This window comes from Ptychodera flava, chromosome 13, assembly GCF_041260155.1.
Source record: "Ptychodera flava strain L36383 chromosome 13, AS_Pfla_20210202, whole genome shotgun sequence".
Classification (NCBI taxonomy): Eukaryota; Metazoa; Hemichordata; class Enteropneusta; family Ptychoderidae; genus Ptychodera; species Ptychodera flava.
In genome coordinates, this window is record NC_091940.1 from 30,184,666 (window position 1) to 30,206,253 (window position 21,588).

General features: G+C 37.7%; 1 protein-coding gene and 1 long non-coding RNA gene across 3 annotated transcripts in view; both read left to right on the forward strand.

The window, feature by feature from the left end:
- LOC139148126 (ankyrin repeat domain-containing protein 27-like) overlaps nt 1-15,063 on the forward strand; it is a 42,442-nt gene extending 27,379 nt beyond the window's left edge. Inside the window, exons 21-25 of one of the 2 annotated variants that reach the window (XM_070719427.1) lie at nt 5,383-5,502; nt 6,172-6,330; nt 7,739-7,943; nt 9,109-9,296; nt 9,915-15,063. In XM_070719427.1, the coding sequence (XP_070575528.1) occupies nt 5,383-5,502; nt 6,172-6,330; nt 7,739-7,943; nt 9,109-9,296; nt 9,915-10,589 (1,347 nt within the window). In that variant the 3' untranslated portion in view covers nt 10,590-15,063. The remainder of the gene's footprint in view (nt 1-5,382; nt 5,503-6,171; nt 6,331-7,738; nt 7,944-9,108; nt 9,297-9,914) is intronic. The other variant, XM_070719428.1, reaches the window with a different exon arrangement.
- A 5,376-nt stretch (nt 15,064-20,439) lies between these two features.
- LOC139148127 (uncharacterized) lies at nt 20,440-21,588 on the forward strand. Its single transcript, XR_011555882.1, has 2 exons — nt 20,440-20,485; nt 21,364-21,588. It is a non-coding gene; the product is annotated as an uncharacterized lncRNA (long non-coding RNA).

Genomic DNA, 21,588 nt, shown 5'->3' on the forward strand with positions numbered 1-21,588 from the left:
TCTCGGAACGATTGAGCAGTTTTGCCAACATGCATCTGTTTGTCAAAGATGCCTTAACCCTTTGAGTGCCAAAGTCAGTTGTTGTCGCCTTTAAAAATACACCTCAGTCAATTTTTCTCAAATTTTTGCCAAAATTTGATAAAAAACTGTAGCCGATGAAATGTGATTTCCATTGGTCTAAAATTATCAAATAAATTACTGAAAAATTCATGAAAATTGGTAAAATGTTGCATTAAAATTTTGGTGTGGAAAAATTACAGCACTCAAAGGGTTAACATACAACTCTTTTACAGTACATTTTGTATGTTATAAGATACTGTTACATGTGCCATCTTGACTACATTGGTACACACATGAAGGCACCAGTGTTTTACTATGTCCTATATCTGTGTGTGTTAAAGAGTTTTCTTTCTACATTTTGGTGATATGTGTATTTTAAAAAAGACTTCAAAATTTATTGGTTTTTTAGCCAGCATTGTCATTGCCTTTAACTGAAAATGTCTTGATTCACAAGTTAGATTATGTGGAACTTTAAAAAAACAGTTACTAGTAACCAATATTCAAAGAAACAGATGATCACAATATGAATTCTTTGATAATTTTACGTGCATTGTTTGTATTTTGTCATTGACAAGCTGCATCTGTTGATGTTTATCTGATTTTTAGTCCCCACGGACACCGTCCGGGGGGACTTATAGGTTTGGTCATGTCCGTGCGCTGTGTGCGTGCGTGTGTGCGTGCGTGCGTGTGTGCGTCCGTCCGTCCGTTCACGCAGATATCTCAGAGATGCAAGAAGCGATTTCATTCAAACTTGGTACAAGGATTACTTCATATGTCATACAGATGCACGTTGATTTGTTTTGTGATACGATCCAATATGGCCACCAGGCGGCCATTTTATTACGATTTTTTCATGTACAGAGCCATAAATCAGACATGTTTCAACCAATTTTATCAAAGTTTGTACAAGGACATTGACCTATGTCATAGATATGCACGTCAATTTGTTTTGTGATACGATCCAATATGGCCGCCAGGCGGCCATTTTATTACGATTTTTTCATGTACAGAGCCATAAATCAGACATGTTTCAACCGATTTTATTCAAAGTTGGTACAAGGACATTGACCGATGTCATAGATATGCACGTCAATTTGTTTTGTGATACGATCCAATATGGCCGCCAGGCGGCCATTTTATTACGATTTTTTCATGTACAGAGCCATAAATCAGACATGTTTCAACCGATTTTATTCAAAGTTGGTACAAGGACATTGACCTATGTCATAGATATGCACGTCAATTTGTTTTGTGATACGATCCAATATGGCCGCCAGGCGGCCATTTTATTACGATTTTTTCATATACAGAGCCATAACTCAGACATGTTTCAACCAATTTTATTCAACGTTGGTACAAGGACATTGACCTATGTCATACATATGTAGGTCAATTGTTTTGTGATACGATCCAATATGGCTGCGTTGCGGTCATTTTGTTAAGATTTTTTCATGTACAGAGCCATGATACTCTCAGGCATATCTCAACCGATTTTATTACCTTCTCGTGTCTATTTATAGACAGAGAAGGTATTAGAGTTGAAAACCAATATGCTGCTGTCAAGAACTTCCGTCTGTCAAGACTTCCGTCTGTCAAGATCCGTTGACGTCATGCCATTGTGATGGGTCATATCATAAACTGGTGGGGGTGTTCATGGCTCAGGTTGAGGTGTGGGAGAACGATTTTGAGCTATGACAAAAATCAAAAGGGACTTAGCAGCATAGCCACAGTGTTAAGCCTTTTTCAAGGTTTCTTAGTTGACTACAATCTATTACAGACTACTGAGCTGACGTTAGGGGTACTCACTTTGTGTTTGCTCACTCTGTGAGCGCTAGTTTGGTACTGAGTTGCGTGGATATCCCCTCATGGCCTCACGTGATCTGGGCCTGTTGCATAATCTGCAGAGATGATCATATGCCTCCGAGTCTGAAAACTGTCATTGTGTAAGCCTGTCGGCATTTTCCTTGCATTTTTTCTCATTTAATTTTGCAAAATATCGGCGAGTACCTCAATATTTCAAGATAACCCTTTCTTCCCAATCGTTTCCTGGAGTTTCAGAGTCATATGAAGGAAAATGAGTGAAAGTTTTAGACAGGAAAATCGGACGTCGGCCATGTTCAATGTTTACAGTACAATCAGAAGTTTACGTGGAGGAATTAACCAACAAACACAGGAGTGTTCATGATGCCCGCCCTCTAGAGGCAGACCCTCCTATATGAAGTACCACATTTGATGCTTGTGGAAAGCTTGACCACACAATGGAGCATTTAAACTTTTAGAAAATGACAAACTGAATAAGAAGGTATTCAGAAAATGTCAAATACTGAGGAAAAATGCGCAAATATTCAAAATAAACAGGTTAACTGATTGGTCAGCTATAAAAAACAATGAAAATGTTTATGATCCAAAGTTTTTGAGATGCGCACTTTTAACAAATACAGAAATTATTAACATTATAAATATAAGACCAAACTATTTTTCAGGGATGGGACAGGTTGGAAATGAGGGTGAGAGACAAAGGCACTCCTATTGCTGCATATGGATGCAGCCACACCATTTCATTTACAGCATACTTATTCACTGTGTTGTGTTCAAGTTCCATATTGTACTGACTGTCATACAAGGATAACATAAGCAAATCAAATCAAATTAGAAAAGGATCGATGCTGTTGTGTGGATTTTGCTGAACATGGCTGATATTTCGCCCTATATATTTGGTATCCAGCAAAGGCATATTTTGATGTAAAGTCAAAATTAACACTACATTGCTGACAATATATTTACCGTTTCTGCATGAATTTTCTTTTTTAAATTATAGTATATATTAGTACTTCAAACAGATTAACAGTTATCGTGATGTCAACCCATAATTTTACATCACAAAGACTGTAATTCTGCCAATTTTTTTTGTTTTTCAGTCATTTTATAAATTTTGCACTGCACAAGATGATTGAACAAATTGCAATGTTTGAATTTGTAAACTCAAAGAATAAAAATCCTTTGGTCACAAATTAAATTATTTTTTGAAAAGAAATTTACTCTTAAACACTTTTAGCATATATTCTTTACACGGTCATGTATTTCAAGGAAAATATGCCTATTAAAAACAGTAATTTCTTCACTTTCAATTTTTTTCAATACTATGACAATTATCAGCCATGAGGTTATACAAACACAAGACCAGATAGGCGTTTTTCATCATTTCCACAGGACTCTTTGGAAAATCCATTAAAAACAGTTAAAAGTGACTGGAAATGATCACTTGGTATACATTTAATTTACAGATGCCAGGTTGTGTATTTCACATGCACTCAGGTCAGCAAGGAAGTGCGTCATTACTATTTTGGACTGTTAATTCTTATTTCTGAATTGTTTAACTTTTTTCCACATTGAACTATCTATCTTTAGGCAGTTTATACTGTAGCTTAGAATTTTTTTGATTGATGTATTTAATCATCTTTTGGGTTCTTTGGGTCCATATCCCACCTCATGCCCCTACATCATCAACTATTTACCAACAACTCCATGCCAACAACCAATTACCTGACCTGGCCACACATTAGAGAAGGTACAGCGTCATTGACGGTATTTTTCAAAGTTGGTACAAGGACATTGACCTATGTCATACATATGTATGTCAATTTGTTTCATGATATGATCCAATATGGCTGCATGGCAGCCATTTTGTTACAATTTTTTCGTGTCCTTAGCCAAACTTGGGCATGTCTCAACTAATTTATTCACCGATTTTATTCATTGTATAAGGACATTGACCTACAGTGCGTTTCACCTAGGTACCGCAACTCAGCGTATGAGACAGACACGTACAAAACACACGATTAGCTTTGATATCACGGACACATGTCAAAGCCACCGACTCGTCGCTTAATTACAGTAAACCAGCATGGGGCAGCCGCTGCCTGGACTGAGAGATAAACAGTTGACTACACTTGATCTACAATGTAACTGTTTCTTTTACTGTAATTACAATTTCAGCTAAGAGTTCAAGAGGTGAAGGTATTCTCAACAAAAACTAACTAAAAAGCCACACATTGTAGATCAAGTGTATCTCTCTGTCTAGACAGAGTGGCTGCCCCTTGCTGGTTTACTGTAATTAATCAATGACTCGGTGACTTTCAAATGTATCGTGATACCCAAGCTAATCGTGTGTTTTGTACGTGAAATGTGTGCGTCTCATACGCTGAGTTGCGGTACCTAGGTGAAACGCACTGTATTTCATACATATGCACATTGATTTGTTTTATGATACAATCCAATATGGCCGCCCTGTGGCCATTTTTTTTCCGATTTATTCATGTCCGGAACCATAACTCAGACATGTATCAAGCAAATTTATTCAAAGTTGGTACAAGGAAATTGACTTATTTGTACATATGTTTGTCTATTTGTTTCACGAGATGGTCCAATATGGCCACATGGTAGCAATTTTGTTATGGTTGTTCATGTCGAGAGCCATAACTCTGGCAAGTCTCAACTGATCTTATTCAAAGTTGGTACATGTACATTGACTTACGTCATACATATACATGTTGATTTTTTAAACAGTAAGATCAAATATCGCTGCATGGCGGTGATTTTGTTACAATTTTCAAATGTACAGAGCCATAACTCAGACATATTTCCACCAGTATCATTCAAAGTTGGTACAAGGACATTGACCTATTTCATACATATGTCGTCAATTTGTTTCACGTCATGTAGCAGTAACATGTCAATTATTGAAGTTTCATAAGTAGGCTGATATGTCAAGAAATACGTACTGCATCAAATTCATGAAACTTTATACAGATGTTAACTGATGTTAAGCTCACATTGCTTTAACATTGAAAAAGACATTTATCAGTGTCATTTTAATTAATTTGTAATTGCATAAGTAATGAACTTTCCTAATTAGGGTGATATAGCCACAAATTAATACAACGTCAAATGTGATGAAACTTGATACAGATGTTGATCTCATAGTGTCGTAAATACTGCATCAAACTTTATGAAATATGGTACCAATGATAATCTGTCAAGTGTTAGAATTGTATGCAAAAATGTTTTGCAACATCCTGTTGATTAATTCCTAGTGGACTCATTTTATGAACTTTAGGATGGTGGCCTTCATTGGTTTTATGTTTTCATCACCATGGAACTCATTCTTGGCCATTGAGTGCCATCTGTATCAAAGTATTTTTATCACAGACCTAATTAATGAAGAGGACTCTATCCTCTCTGAGGACTTGTAATCAAAGTACCCATTAACAAGTGGGGACTGTGTCATCAACGATGACTTGTTCTTTTCGTTTTCCTCACAAGGTGATGACATTGCTGTTGAACCATGGCGCCAAGTGCAACACAAGAGACACCAAGGGAAACACTCCATTACACTTCTGTTGTCAGAATGGTCATCTGGAACCAGCAGAGTTGCTCATCAAGGTACGTCATCTGTCATCAGGGAATCATATCTAACGGCTGTCCTGTTAAAATAATACACATTTAGGCCAACCTCGGTGTTGTTCAATGGCTGTCAATTTACTTCCTGCATTTGACATCTAAGTGATTGCCATGTCATGCTCGGACATATCTTAAATCAAATGGTTCTTGAATTGCAGACCAGTAGGTGACCTAAGTGCTATAAAGTCAAACCTTTTGAGTGCGTATTAGATATATCTGTCATCTACACATACATAGATTTGTAATCCATACTTTCATAGTCTTACTGTCTCTCCAAGACTCATAAGTGTATGTTTGCTATACAGACTTTCATATTTTTGTGCCTGAATTCAGCATTTTGGCCTCAAACTTGTTGAAGTTTCAATATGCATTTGTGAGTTTTAGCATTTCCTGAGGCACAGAGACATAAGACAAAAACCAAATTTTGTTTTTGGAAACAGGAATAGCAGCCGTTTATAAATGATTTGAAGAATAAAGACCATCTATAGATTCTCGTACTTAATGCCTTGTCATATAGCTGTAACACTTGCTAAGACAGTAATTTTTGAATGATATTGTGTTCAATTTTTCATGGAATGAAATAAGTCATGCCTGGATCATAACATATTATGAATGCTTCGCTGATGTTTTGTGATGTTTGTCGTTTTCTAGAGTGGTGCCAGCGTCAACGTAACCAACCAGCGCGGCAACACTCCGCTCCACGAAGCATCCAAGTGGAACCAGGTTCCACTGCTCAGACTTTTGCTGGCCTCTGGAGCCAACGTATCTGCCAGAAACAAAGGCCAGCTCACGCCACTGCAGTGTGCACAGGTGAGACAGTTGTAAATCCAGGCTTTGAATTGTCCCCAGCTACTGAAGTCATGACTTAACCCTTTCACCACCATGGTTTGTCCCAAATCCATTGTTTTCTATGGTAAAGTTAGACCTGTATACAGGGAACGTGGGGTGAAAGGGTTAAAGTAGTTTGCCCTCAAAAATGAAAGACTTACAGCCAAGATAGAGTCAGCGTGGACTCTCTGTTGTGCCGCTCAACAAAATAAACGCAGCCACTGACGTTTTCTACAGACAAAACATGCAGACAATGTAGCAAATATCATGAAATCTTTTTTATTGAAAAGGCATGCTGGCGTTACCAGGACCTGTTTTTTTCTTGAGCATGGTGGTGTTTATTTCATCATGGATGCGTTAGACAAATATATCCATGTCTTGAAAAGAAAAAAAAACTGAAAAAAGTTAAATGTCAATGTTATCAATGATTTTATCTAGCTCAGAAACTGAAGTTAGGATTTTCCCTTCTTTGGGAAAAACAACTGACGCTAAACTTTAAAACGAGAACGAGCAAGAAAATGTCCACAGGTTCATAAGCCTAGTAATGTTCCTTGCCTTTCAAGTTGTTTGTGGATACGATGGTGGAGGTTCTTTGGAAATAGGTGGGAACCATTCATCTGTACGGATAGTCGCTGATGTGTTTGGCAGGGGAGGGGCAGAGGAGTTGGTCACAGTCAATGAGGGTGTGCTCGTCGTCATCAGAACTTGACGTTGATAATAGACGTACAGGCGTCATGAAATAATATACATGTAGTACGGATAATATATACATATTTATATGTTTTGGTTTTATGCTCGAACTCATCGTTCAAAAGGATACAAATTGAATCTTTTGTTTGATTTGTGGGATTGATTCGATAGGCGGTGTGCCTTTGATGACATTTAGTTTGGGTGATCTGTCTGAAAAAAATGTCAGTGGCTGCATTTTTTCGTTGAGCAGCACAACAGAGAATCTAGGCTGACTCTGTCTTGGCTGTAAACTTTTGCTCAAACTTTCATCAAACTAACTTTAAACCATTCTCTTTCAAAATCAAGAATATATATTTTGCAAATTTTGGTACCAGAGTAACAAGTCATCAAAAATGTAGTTCCAGCCATGCAGTAGAAAACAATAGGGAATCTACCAAATTTAGTTGTGTCAGGGTCAGGGTACGGTGTAATCCTTTCATCAGCATGGTTTGGCCCAAACCCAATGATGACTGTTGGACCTTTTTACAGGGAATCAACAGTGCACATATTCTTTTCACAATTGCTTCAAGAGACACACCTTTGCTGTTCAATGGAACATTTTGAATCGCTCATTTGGAGTGACCACGCATACAAAAATAATTTCAACATTCATTCTAGACAGAGTTCATTGCCATTAACATGTCATCAATTTGCCTTTCAGAATGACGATGTCATAGAAATATTACAAGACGCCGAGCAGGGTTTCTTTGAGTCTAGCGGGGAGTTCAGCTCGTCACCAGACAAAAGTTATCTGTCCAGATCGCCTATGAAAAGTGTCAGCGGCTATGCCAAATCACCAGCCAGAGATATACAGATAGGAAGCCCAAGACAGGGGTCATTAACCAAGCCACAGGTCAAGCTCATGCGTAAGTTGAACAGCTGTCTGTGTTATCACGCTTGGGATCCATAAGTGGACCCTTATACAGAGACTGCTCAAATATTATCAAAGCAAAATGGAGTCCAGTTGTTGACACACTGCATAGACTGCCTATGCTGAGTCCGTTTTTGCACTGCATACAAAGATGCTGTGACAAGATTTCCAGTGTATACTCCATGTGTTATCCTTTGGAAGCCATCAACATTTTTAGAATGGCTAAGAGTAAGTCCCATTGCAGTATCAACTTACAACCCAGATGACTTATGACCCTGTCCGGTAATATTGTTTTACCCATCCCAGGTGACCTCTGACTCAGTTGAGTATCAGTGTGACCCAACCCTTTTGACCCCTGACCCCATGTACTGTTAGTACATGTATACCCAGACTTAGTCTGGCAGAGACCCTGCGATTCGTGTTCTTCCTGTTGGAACACGCGCGCGCCCTTCAGAGACGCGACGCGAATCCCAGGGTCTGGACATTCTTGCAAGCGACGGATTTCTGCCTGATCCGGGTACTTTATAGAACTCCACAAATCCGTTAATCAAAACAAAAATGACAGGTAGCATAGCCAAATAAACTTAAAAATGAAAAATAAAAACATACCGCGTATATAGGTCTACCAGCTACTAGTATATATTCTCTCCGCCCAGTTAGATAGGTTTTTCTTTTGACGTCACTACCCTTATGAATATTCATATACTTGCAAGAACCGACAGTCGCTGTGTCTGGCAGCGCGTACTCACAGCTGCACAGCCTTCGAATGCAGGCCCATCGCGGCGCGCACAAGGCACAGCGACTGTGGAGAGTCTATGACAAACTGTGCTGGTGTGTGATCATGTGTGATTGTGTGTTTCATATGATGTGCATGACGTCTCTAATAAGAATAGGACAAAAGAAACCAATTTGCTTTAAATGATCCTCATGAATTAGTCTGTATGAAACATACAAGTTACCTTATAAGCTTTTCCTTGTTTCTGCAGTAAACAGCAAGATTTTCTTCCTAAAACTTCCAAAAGAAAATTAGTTCTCATTTAAACTATACACGAAATAAAAACATATGACAGATTAACATTAATTCTCTTTTCCAAGTCTTGAGAACCGTAAAAATAATATTAAGTTGAAATAATAACCTCTTTTGATTTCTACTTGTACAGCCCATTCAAGTTCACCTCCAAGACAGATGACCATGAAGGACATGTTCAAGGCTTTCGAGGAATCTGATGTAAGTCAGATCCAGCAGATTAGCCAATCCATACAGAGTTTTGACAGGGGCAAAAATTTGAGGAAGACCATCACCAGAGACATGAGTGCGCCTAAACTCGACGAAATGCTCAAACACCAGGTACAAATTTACAGTGAATCAGAGGTGCTCCATCCAGTGAAGTGATGAATTCACACAAATGTATATCCCTTGTCCTGCTAGGTTCATCTCTCTCTATCAGGTCAAGTTGGTTAAAAGCCAGAGAGGCATAGCATGTTCTGTATGTTACATGGCTACAAAAGACTTGAACATTCGTAGGTCCCTGAAAACAGAGATACTGTAAACATTTTTATGGACTATGGTAAACCTGCTACAACATACACTGAGTAGGTTAGACTACGTATAGGTTTAGGCTCAATACTGCTTTTTTAACCCCTTGAGTGCCGAAGTCAGTTTTTAGCACCCTTAAAAAATATACCCCAGTCAATTATTTTTCAGATTTCTGCCAAAATTTTGATAAAAAACTGTAGCCAATTAAATGTGATGTCCATTTGGTCCAAACTTATCAAAATAATTACAGAAAAATTTATAAAATTGATAAAATGTTGCAATAAATTTTTGGCATTCAAAGGCTTAAATTACTTGTAGATGGGGGAAATGACAGGCCTGGCCAGACAAGGGATATATTTGTACATGTTTCCTGGTCACCTTCTTCCAAAGTCAAATGGTCTGTGTCTTATAATTCACTGTCTTTTTCAGCTCTCTATTCAACACTTCGATCATCAGAGCCTAAAACATGTCAGCACAGACGACAGAAGCTGGCCACATGTAACCACACCCGGTCAAAGTTCACCCCAAGGTCAAGGTGACCTAAGCAGTCAAGGACATGAGCAAGTGCACGGCGACTACAAACACCCAAAAACAAGTTTTGAAATCGGACACAGTGATGATGCGGACGACGAGGATGACGGTGATGCCGTGTGCCGAGATGACAAACTGCACATTCAGGAACAACATTATAGTGTGGAGAATAGGACTTGTTTTGAGAATGAACATGGGGGATTGGTTAAGACAGCGGATGGGAAACCTAACATTTACAGTGACTCAAAGAGAAATGAAATAGTACCTCAAAAGACTGCAGATCTTCAGCGGAAGGTGACTGCCCCCATCTCAAGGACAGTTTCTAACAAAGGGAAAACTGCCAGTCCGACACGGACCAGCGCCATGGTGCATCCGGACAGCAGTGGCGACCAGCCGGGCAGTGTTTTGATTCTGGATCAGAACGACAAGAGGAAGGCCAACCTGGATGCAGACGACCTTGACTTTGACCTTGAACTCAGCAACAGCGACAACGACGACAATGGCATCGTGGAGGGCAACTTTGAAATTGTTGACTTGGAAAGGGAAATCCAAGATTTGCTGGCAGATGACTAAAAAACACAACAAAATGTCACTTAAATGTTTTAGCCATGCATTGACATGAATAGCATACGTACACTTATAAAATTTTTCAATTTTAAAGAAAAACAAATACAGTAAGTCTGAAATCTTCAGTATTCTGATATATCATGTTTTTTTCACTGCTCAGCAAATGTAATTTAAATGAAAATAATGCTAGAAATATGAAAGTTTATATCAAGGTTATAGTTTGGGGGTAAAAAAGTCTCCGCCCAAACCCCTAGTGAGGTGTTGGATGTTGAGATAATACACATGCTGAATTTTGAATTCAAGTTAGACGCTTCAAATTGGAAACTTGTTCGAACACAGCTTTAGTTTGTGGTGTAGTATCAGAGTCACCATGGAGACATTTTGATACAGTTGTAGATGAAGCAGTACCTGTTTCTATGGAAACAACTGTTTTATACCTTCAAAATTGATGAAAACAGAACTCACTCAAATTAAAAATTTCTACTTTTGTTGTGACGTTACGTGTGTACTGTAAGTATTAGCTCAGACGCCACAGTTCCAATATGTTTTGCAAAGCAGCCGGAACTGCTGTAATGTTGTAACATACTCGCAGTTATCTAAAATTACTGCATAGCAGAATCAATGTTCCTGCTTCCTGGAGGTGTACAATATCGATGGTCGTACAGAATTTTAAATTACTGGTATGTGTACTTGTGTTTACTGTGTACTTAAGGTAGAAAGTGCCTCGGGCACAGATATGTGGACTCAAATTTTTACAATTTTTTTCCGTTCTACCACTTGTTGGGGTTCATTTTAAAGCTGTTGGAGTAAAAAAATTTCACTGTCTTATTTTTTCGAAAATTGAAATTTTTATTTTTCTCTCATAGAGTTAACACAGGGATTGGCTGCCATTTTTATATTTCAAACATTGATAAATGTCAGGTAATTTGTTTCCGTCATACCAAACTTTGCAGAGTGACCCCTGATTTTAATTTGTGATTTGGTAAAAGGGAAAGGTTTTGAGTTTCATTGAGGAAAGCTTGAACAAAAGTTTAAGTCTTTCACTTTCAAGGTGCGAACTACCTTAAGAATATAAGTAATTGCATTCGAAGATCACAACAACCACAGCTGTGTAGCAAAATGTATTGAAACTTTGGTGTATGATCTAATGTTATACCAACTGTACAAATAAATTTGAGTGGTGCAACAATGCTGGACAAAAAATGCCATGAAACCACCCAGTGACATCAAATGCAGGGGGGAACCTGTGTTTGATGTCACATCATAGGCAGAACACATTCGGAAAAATTTTGAAGCCAGCTTTGGTCATGTGTTGTTCACATTCTACTCACTCCCGTTGCTAAGCACTCACTGGTAGTGTTTAGGTGTACACAATGTCTGAATCATGATTTACACAATCTATTTTATGCCTGTATTGGCTATTCATTGCCTGTTGTTCACTTCAAGGCAAGAGCAAGAACTATCTATTGTCAGTTATTCTACAAATTCTCTCTTGTATCCTTTATAATTTCTCTCCTTGTCATTTTCTGTCTGTTTTGACAAGCTAACTGTAACTGTATGGGTCACCTTAAAGTGATGTGCAAAAGTTAACTCCAGTAGCCTTCATACTGTTTGCAATTTAAAGTTATAACATTTCTCTATATTGTGTCTACGCCCATGTTCAGTGGTCAATACATTCAGTGTACACAATGTGTTATATCCATTGGTCTCAGGGTCTTCTGTACATGTTACAGTATATAACCAAGTGTTGGGATTGCACAATCATTGTTGTGGATGTCATCGCACGAGCTTGCTAGCATTGACTTTGAAATTCACTTCACATATGAATCATGTTTTCAATTTTTATCTCTGCGCTGCTTTCTCCAGCAAGACAGACAGTTAGTTGTGTCAGTGAGTACAAAGTATAATGGTGCCATACAGTGGTCGAAACGTGGATGTGGAATGGACATTGACACAAAACAAGAACATGGAAATTTACACATACATGTACGTGTACGGTAATATACATGCATGAATATTCCGCTCTACATATATGTGACCATCATGCAAGCTCTTTTCTGTATTTTGTTCAAAAAACCGTTGTGTTGTAAACATGTAGGGGGAATATTCCCCTCTACAGTCCATGGTTGCTGTGGCCATTGCAGAGCAATTTGTGATGGAAGTCAGTGTGTTATATACCAACATGACTGTTTATTACGGTGTATAGTTAACAGTTGTTTTGGCAGAGGCTCAGCGCCTTACGAAAATTCTTATGAAATGTAAGGCATTTATTAATGTGAACGGTGTCAACACTACCTGCAGACCACAGCTGTACATGCAAGTGCACAGTGACACAACACGGCCATGCAAATCATCAGATCATTTACAAGTCATACACAGACAACCCACATCAACCTGTCATGTCTGTGTTTGTGTGTATATTTGACTTTTACAGTTGACCTGTCTGCTCCAGATTTGTGCTCTCTCAATCTTGATTATTGTCCCACTACCATTGATTTGACCCCCACAGAATGATTTTATTTGATTTCATTTTAGCTCGATTTCTCTGATATATATGGTATGTACAAAGTGACACCAGGGTAGCTTTTCACCACTCAAAGTAGATACTGTTACTTTTGTCTTTTTAAAGATTCTGTGTCTAGCGTCTTTGTTCCGTTTTGCTTTGTTTCAGTTTTCAATCTACTGAACTTTGAATCCTTTCTTTAAGTTTGTTTTCACTGTGGTTTCCAGAATACATGTACATATATACGATAAGTAGCCTGAGAACGACCAGCCTTCAACATGTAGCCCACAGGGTGTGCCTGACCCCAGTAGGATACAAGATGAGCCATTGAATAGTGCACAAGGTGTAGGGTTGAAACAGTAGATATTATAAAACAGAAATACTGTCTGAATGTTCTGTATATGGATAACTCATTCACAAGTGCAAAAAGGTGGACATGTGAGCAGTCCCCTGTGAGGTTTCCTTTTAGTGCTCTAAGAGAATTGTCTGTTCTATTTCATAGTAACATGTTCGGAATTTTTCTGTTTGTAATTATTTTTGTTGCCTGTACTCTCTTTATCGCTAGTGTTTTACTTTCAGTGAAAACTGATCCTTTGAGTTTTCAGTCTGCTCGTGTGCTATCCTTTAGCCAGAAGGAATTTTTGTTCTTTTACTCAGCTCACTTTTATTTTGTGTGTTTTCTCAAAGAGGTTTGTTTGGAACGAATATCTTTATCATGCTACAATCACAAAGCAAATATTATTGTCTTGTTGCTTTCAACTAACGTGTCACAGACTCTCTGAGGGATTTTTTTTATTTATTGCGCTCAGTGGGAAAATGGTAAAGTCAGAAATATTATTTGTGGACGACTATTCATGTTGCGATAGGAATAAACAGAACGAGTTCCAAAAGATGTCAACTTTTGTCCATGAGGGCAGTCTAGATACTAGCTTACAAAATTGCAATGCAAAAGACGTTGAATTTTGCTGTAAAGCTAACAAGGGGTTGTATTTCAGAATAATGATAATGTGTACTGTAAAAATTTTACTGTATTTATTAATCACTGAAATGTCAAACGTGCCATTACCATAGCTGATTCCCAGTTCACTGTGTGGACGTATAAAACATGTTGTGTTGAAAGCAACATACAGTATGAAGATGTGAAGACAATTTCAATGTCAATGTTCGCAGTTTCCTCTGAGGAGAGATTTCGCTTGACATTTGTTTGCAGAACGTTTTTATGACATTTTAACTTCCCATGATCGGCCCTAGGGACTTACTGTTGGTGGTTTTTTGATCTGATGGGGAGTGGGAGCATTTGTGTAAAACCACACACAAAATATAGGACATACTTCGAACATTTTCAACAGTACACCAAAATCGCAATTTGAATAACTGACAATGTATTCTTCAAGCACACACAAATTTATCTTGAATAATTTATTCTTTGAAACGAAAACAGTACAAAATGGAAATAAGGCATTTAGCTTCTTTGTTGTCCAGACAGTATTCCTTGGAAGTTCTTCGAATTCCCTTCTTCCAAGATGCCATTGGTAATTTTACATTCTTTCAAGCATGTTGATCAAAAGTGTAAATAGATAATTCAGGGAAGCTGCAGGTGATCCTGGCACCATATGGAAACTTAAAAAAATACAAAGACACGGATGTTTACTTTCTTAATTGCAACCAATTTATTATTTTGTTTCAGTACAGGTATGCTCTAATGTGAAAGGCGTGGCAAAAAGTGTATTTAATATAAATTTTTCCCCAGATTGGATGTAAATACATTGTTTTCAGAGATGGATCACTGATCTTTTGTTTGATTTTCGGTTCCTCCCATTGCATCATGGGAGAGGTCATTTTGTAATATTTTGGAGAGTTAACTTGAAGTAGCTGTGCGTTCCATAGATGTTTATTGCACACTGAAATCACTGTCACGCATGATTGTATTGTGGTATAATTCTCCTGCTCAAATAAAGGACTGTGACTCCTGCCCAACGTCTCACGTTTATGTTTGTTTTGAACAATCCTTGTGTACTCAAGGCCCATGCTGTACGTCAGTACGTATCCGCCCAATACACTGCACAATATTGAACGACGCTCCCCCCTCCTCCAATATTAATGCTGCTTTGTTTTTTCAATTTGAGTAGAAGAAGATGACAACATTCTTTTGCGTCCGTCTTCGGCGGAGATTACTAGTATCTCGCTCGGATACCTTCCCGTCTTACCGACAGAAGTTGTATTTCCAGGCACATTTGCACTCCTCGACAGTGAAAGACTTAAACTTTTGCTCAAACTTTCTTCAACGAAGTTTTTCGACCATTCTCTTACCAAATCAAAACTAAAAAGCGGGGGTAATCGTGCAAAATTTGGTACCAGAGAAACAAATTACCGGAGATATATCTCGATATTTGAAATTCAAAATGGCCGCCATCCCTGTGTTAACTATACGTGGAAAAATAAATTTTTGATTTTCGAAAACCCAAGAAGGTGAAAAGTTTTCTTATATCATGAACTTTAAAATGAATCTGACAAGTGGTAGATCAGGGTAGAATTGGAAAAAGTTTGAGAGTCAGAATAATGCGCGTTCTACCTTAATTTAATCGTTTTGTCTCTATTTCTTATGTAGCACTTTACATTATAAATTAAAGTGACAAAGTCGCCCATTTTTCATGAATTTTGTTTGATACGAGATACTGTTTATATTGTTTGACATGTTGAAAGTTATTAAAAACACGATTGGAACTAATTTGGGAAGATTGGATCTTTATATTTTTTCAAATTTCGCAAAAGTTTTAGGTGCCCTATAGTTGAATGTTGCAATATTGCAGAGTACTCATAAAAACAAGTGTGCAACTTGAAATGAAAAGCAGATGAGATAACATTTGCAGATTATATCGACATTACTTTACCATCCAATTATCCCAAAGTAGTTCCAATCGTGTTTGAATGAAGTGACCATGCATATATTCAACTCCGGTTTTATACACGATACATGAAACCATCGCGAAAATGAATTAATGGTCATGACCATTAATTCATTTTCGCCATGGTTTCATTTATTTTGTCTAAAATCAGGGTCGAATATATGTATGGTCACCCATTTATCAGTATCTTTCAACATGTCAAACAATATAAATAGTATCTCATAAACACGATTTGAAGTAATTTAGGATAATTGGATGGTGAAGTAATGTCGATTTTATGAGTAATTTGCGATATTGCAACATTCAGCTACATGGCACCTAACACTTTTTAGAAATTTGCAAAATGTGAAAATCCAATTATCCCAAATTAGTTCCAATCGTGTTCATATCAAACAAAATTCATGAAAAATGGGCGAGTTTGTCCCTTTAAATACAGTGCATTTCACCTAGGTACCGCAACTCTGCGTATGAGACGGACACAATCCACGTTCAAAACAAACGATAAGCTTGGGTATCACAACACATTTCAAAGCCATCGACTCATTGATTAATTACAGTAAACCAGCATGGGGCAGCCGCTCTGTCTAGACTGAGAGATACCTTGATCTACATTGTATTGCGTTTTAGTTAGTTTCTGTTGAGAATACCTCACCTCTTGAACTCTTAGCTGAAATTGTAAAAGAAACAGTTACATTGTAGATCAACTCTAGTCAACTGTTTATCTCTCAAGCAAGACAGCGGCTGCCCCATGCTGGTTTACTTTAATTAATCGATGAGTCGGTGACTTTGAAATGTGTCCGTGATACCCAAGCTAATCGTGTGTTTTGTACGTGGATTGTAAACGTCTCAAACGCTGAGTTGCGGTACTTAGGTGAAATGCACTGTAGGTGGGTGAAACATAAAATTGTTTTAAAACTCAGAGTAAAAAGGAACGGAGAAAACATTTTATAAAAACTCATCATCAAAAGTACGAAAATTACAAAGAGACGTGAAAACGTGAGTTTTCAGTTTACTTTCAAAAAAAGCTAATGTTTGAACCGCTCGAATATATATATGTAATGGCAGAGAATTCCATAAGCGAGGTGCACAAATAACACGATTGGAACGATTGGATTTTTATATTTTTAAAATTTCTCAACAGTGTTGGGTGCAAGATAGTTTAATGTTGCACTAATACAAATTACTCATAGAAACAAGTGTGTAATGTAAAAAGAAAAGCAGATGAGATTACATTTGTAGATTAAATCGGCATTACTTCACCATCCAATTATCCCAAATTAGTTCCAATCGTGTTAAATTGAGAAAGCCCTATCACCGTAATACACTGTATTTCCAATTGGCTGATATAAATTCTACAACACTGGAATGAGAGCGAAGTGTGCGCCAAGTGTCACGGACTGTGACGTGAGCAATTCAGCTAAATACTTTGCTCAAGACCATACAAGAATCTTAAAAGTGATGCTAAGAATTTTGAATTCTATCCATTGCTTAACTGGAAACCAGTGCAATCTATAGAGACAAGGTGTGATATGATCGGTTTTTCTTGTTCTGATAACAAAGCGAGCTGCAGAATTCTGAATCGTTTGTAGCTTTTGAATTTCGTAAGCAGGCAGGCCAAAAACAAACTGGTCCAATGATCTATACGAGACGTGATGAACGCATGAACAACTTTCTCGGTTGTGCTGTGATCGAAGATGTTACGAATTGTCCCTATCTTCCACAACGCAGGGGAGGCTGACCTACAAATATTAACAATATGGGCTGATATACTACCGACTGTATCCATGGTAACACCAAGATTACGAACTGTGTTCGAAGGCTTTATGGTGACATCGCCAATCCGTACAACATCACAGCGAGACAATGGGCCGACATCTTTGAATTTAGATGAGAAATAAATGTACAATCTCTGTCTTCCCGTCATTGAGGACTAGCATATTTCCTCTCATCCACCCTCGGATATCCTCCACACAAGACTCGATAACATCAATAGGAACCCGGGGCGATCGCCTTCACAAGTGATATAAGATTCGTTGTCATCTGCATACAACATATTAGGGAACGAGCACAATTAACGGCAGGGGGGGGGCCGGAAGAGAAAATATGTGGTGCGTATATTTTTACAGGCCCCCCCTAACACCAGCAAAAATTTTAGTGGCCCCCCATCACCGGCAACAAAATTTTTGTGGCCCCCCCCCCTCCCCAAAAAGAAAGATTACATGGGTACAAAGTTGTACACATATATATAATCCTTATAACTTTTAATATATGCTTTAGTGAAAACAACATTCTTGCATTCTTGAAATAAATAATAAACAAATAAATATATAAATAATAAACAAATAAAATAACTTTACTTCAACTGAGTATCTGTATGATGTTTTCAGATGTTGGGGAAAAATGTATAACATGACCGTTGTGATTTCAATGCACTTTCCACAACCCAGTGTCTGCCTTTCTATGACTACCCAAGATATTCAATGTTACTCCACTGTAATGACAGTCTGCCATTGGAATAGTCCTTCATGGGCTAACTATAAAAGACCCATTAATGCCATTTTTTCCTCCCTTTTTTTCAGTATTTTTTTCCTGTGTGTCCACTACGTATTCTAGTTCTGAACTGCCTATTAGCCAGTCCACATTCCTGTGTGGAACAGGTTGAATGGTTATTTGAGGAAAAATAGGCAGTCCATAGCAGTCCAACCTGCCACATGCCAGTATTGGAAATATGACATGTTAAAATTTGAACATTCATCACTGGCTATGAATGTGAAATCAGACTCAGCCATGTGAAGTAACCATTCATTAGCAGTCCTATTGAATTCATGATAGAAGGGAAGATTGTCAATGGATTGAATGGTAGCTTACACATGTGGCGGTAAAAATTTAGACATGCATTAATAAACTCCAAGGACTGACTTGTTGTCAATTCTCATGTTTTCACATCCCTATTGTCTATTTAATTTAAATAAATTAGGCGGCACTCATGTGTAGAGTTGATTTTACTTGGGTTAAGTTTTTCAGGTGTTAATATTTTTGTTATGTATCAACTGCACTTACTTCATTGGTTTACAAATTTAAGTTGAATTAGCTCGTTGATATTATCAATACAACCAACATACACTTTGTGTGCATGTATATTATAAAAGTTCACTGTTATTGTGTTCAATTGAAGTTTAGTCCAGACCAAAATGTGTTTACCAACAATAACAATGCTGACTGTACATAATACAGGTTGTGAAGACTGGATATTTGAACGTGTTTTAGAAAATAGAATAACATTAGCAATACTGGCTAACATGATTTTGAAAAGAGAGAAAAACCTGTAGTCGATGTACGAAGAACACAATTTCTGCCAAAATTTGAAGTTACAGCCTATCCCTTAAATATAATTAGAATTAGTTTCATTCATCTCATTCAAAAAAACGAGACCAGGGATTTTCAGTATAAACCAATGAATATGACAAGAGGGAAGTCATGCAGATGGCTACAAACGTCTGTGAGCAGCCTCTAAATTAAATCAGCACAGATAAAATTTTAAACATCGTTTATTTTTATTTTCAAAATGTGCAATAATAAACACATGTTCACCGCTAAATATTCCATATGATCGGAACCTGCATTCTATTGAAAGGTACTCACATTTCCAGACGTAATATGGTTGGATCTGTCATTAAATTTTCTCATACGGTCCATGTTTTCGCGTACGTCCGTCGGCAACTGGCTATGATGTGCAGTCATGTACATGTACGTCAGATCATCACAACGACGAACACACTTGCGACGGTTCTGCATCTGCCATTGTAAAACTTTCGCGATTACAACTTACATAAACTTAATGGAAACGCAGTACAGGTACTGTTCATCCCCAAACCGTTCAAAAGTCGAGCCGGATGGACTAGCGGTTCTGACGATGTATGATGTCGTGACTTTGGAAAGAGTTGTGTTGGAAGAGTGGACGGGACGCAACAGGGTATGAACGTAAGGGTCCCGTAAATGAGTACGCTCGGATTTAAAGAGGCTGATCAGAATTGCAACAGGGTTCACTTAGTGTGTTGGACGTCCGTATTTTAACTGATCTCTTCATATAAAGTCAATTTTTGCTTATTGGAAAATCTAAAGGAACAGTTTACGCGTACTTGAAATGTCAAAATTTTGCGACGATCACGACCCTTGACCTTTCGAATTTGACCAATGCTTTGTGTTCCCACACGATCGTTGTCGGATATCACATTGCATCTCTCAAATGAGATTGCGCAGATTTTTTTGAAGTAATGGCTGTTCAGACCAGCTGAATCTCACGAATTATGGCTGATTTCTCGGTCATTTCTTCCCCAGTGACGACACATTTTGAGTCAAAACAGCAAGTGAGTTAGGTCTAAGTGGTAATGTTTCAGTTGGCATGAAGGTAAAGTGTATTTCCCCGCGACAGTGTTGGATGCAGTGGGGCCGAGATAGCAAGTCGTCGTGGACGATAATTTTCCATTCATCCGGTAAGTATTTGAAATGCATATTTATAAAGGGCAATTACGAAATTAGTATGCCTTATAGAGAGGCTTTTCTCTGCACATTGATGTTTTCCAGGGAAGCTTGGTTTTGTATATGGCCCGACATTTTTAACCTGAGCTTTAGGGGTGAAAAGAAAGTACGTATCTGTATACCTGGACAGGGCGGAGGGAGGTGTACAGTGTGGCCATTAACGCAAAACAAAGCTGGGCTTGAACAACGCCTAAGCTTAGTTTGCGTCCATGGTCTCACTCAGTGCAAAAACACTGCTATAAAAAAAATAGGCGAAATGAAAATATTAAAAAAAAACCAAACTACCGGTAGATCGTAGGATGAACATGGCTATGTAAACTTATGATTGTTTGTACCACCCGGTCTTACTTGCATTTTTTACTTCTTTTGTACATGGTTACTTTTAAAATCCATTGTTAATATGATATTGCCAGGTAAGAAGCCTTGTATTGAAAGACAGAAAAAATCTTTAGAAATGTGATACGTCTTAATTTTCAAGGGACAGCAGCTGTAATTTTTATTGAGTTCAATAACTTGTTTGCCTCATGTATTAACATACTTTCTTGTATTGATTCAAATTATGAATTGTGATGCCCTCACTTTGTAAAGATGTACATAAATTAATCGGTATAGTGGCTGTGGCACTAAGTCAAGTCAATACAACGTACACAAGCACATTTCTAGACATATATGTTACATTTTCAATGTATTAATTTTGCATTCGCAAAGATGTATGTAAAAAATTCCTCTATGTGTATGTAACAAATCACACACATGTTCTGAAACTTTATTGTAAAGTTGTCGTCTTAATAAATGTTGCTAAGTTCATTCTCTTCTCTCTGTTTCATTTCAGTGTGCATGTCAGCCAAGGCCCAAGAGAAATTTGGCAAGAATAATCATGACTTACGTAAAGAAGTCTTCAATGTCAAATTTCAAAACAAAATAGGACATGAAAGATGAGACTTGGCCAGAGTTAAATGAACTCTTTTAAAAACTAATCTTTGACTAAATCACTTTTCACTGTGTCTATGAAATTTGTTGAAGCCAAAAATTTATTAAATTGGTCATCAGACTTACA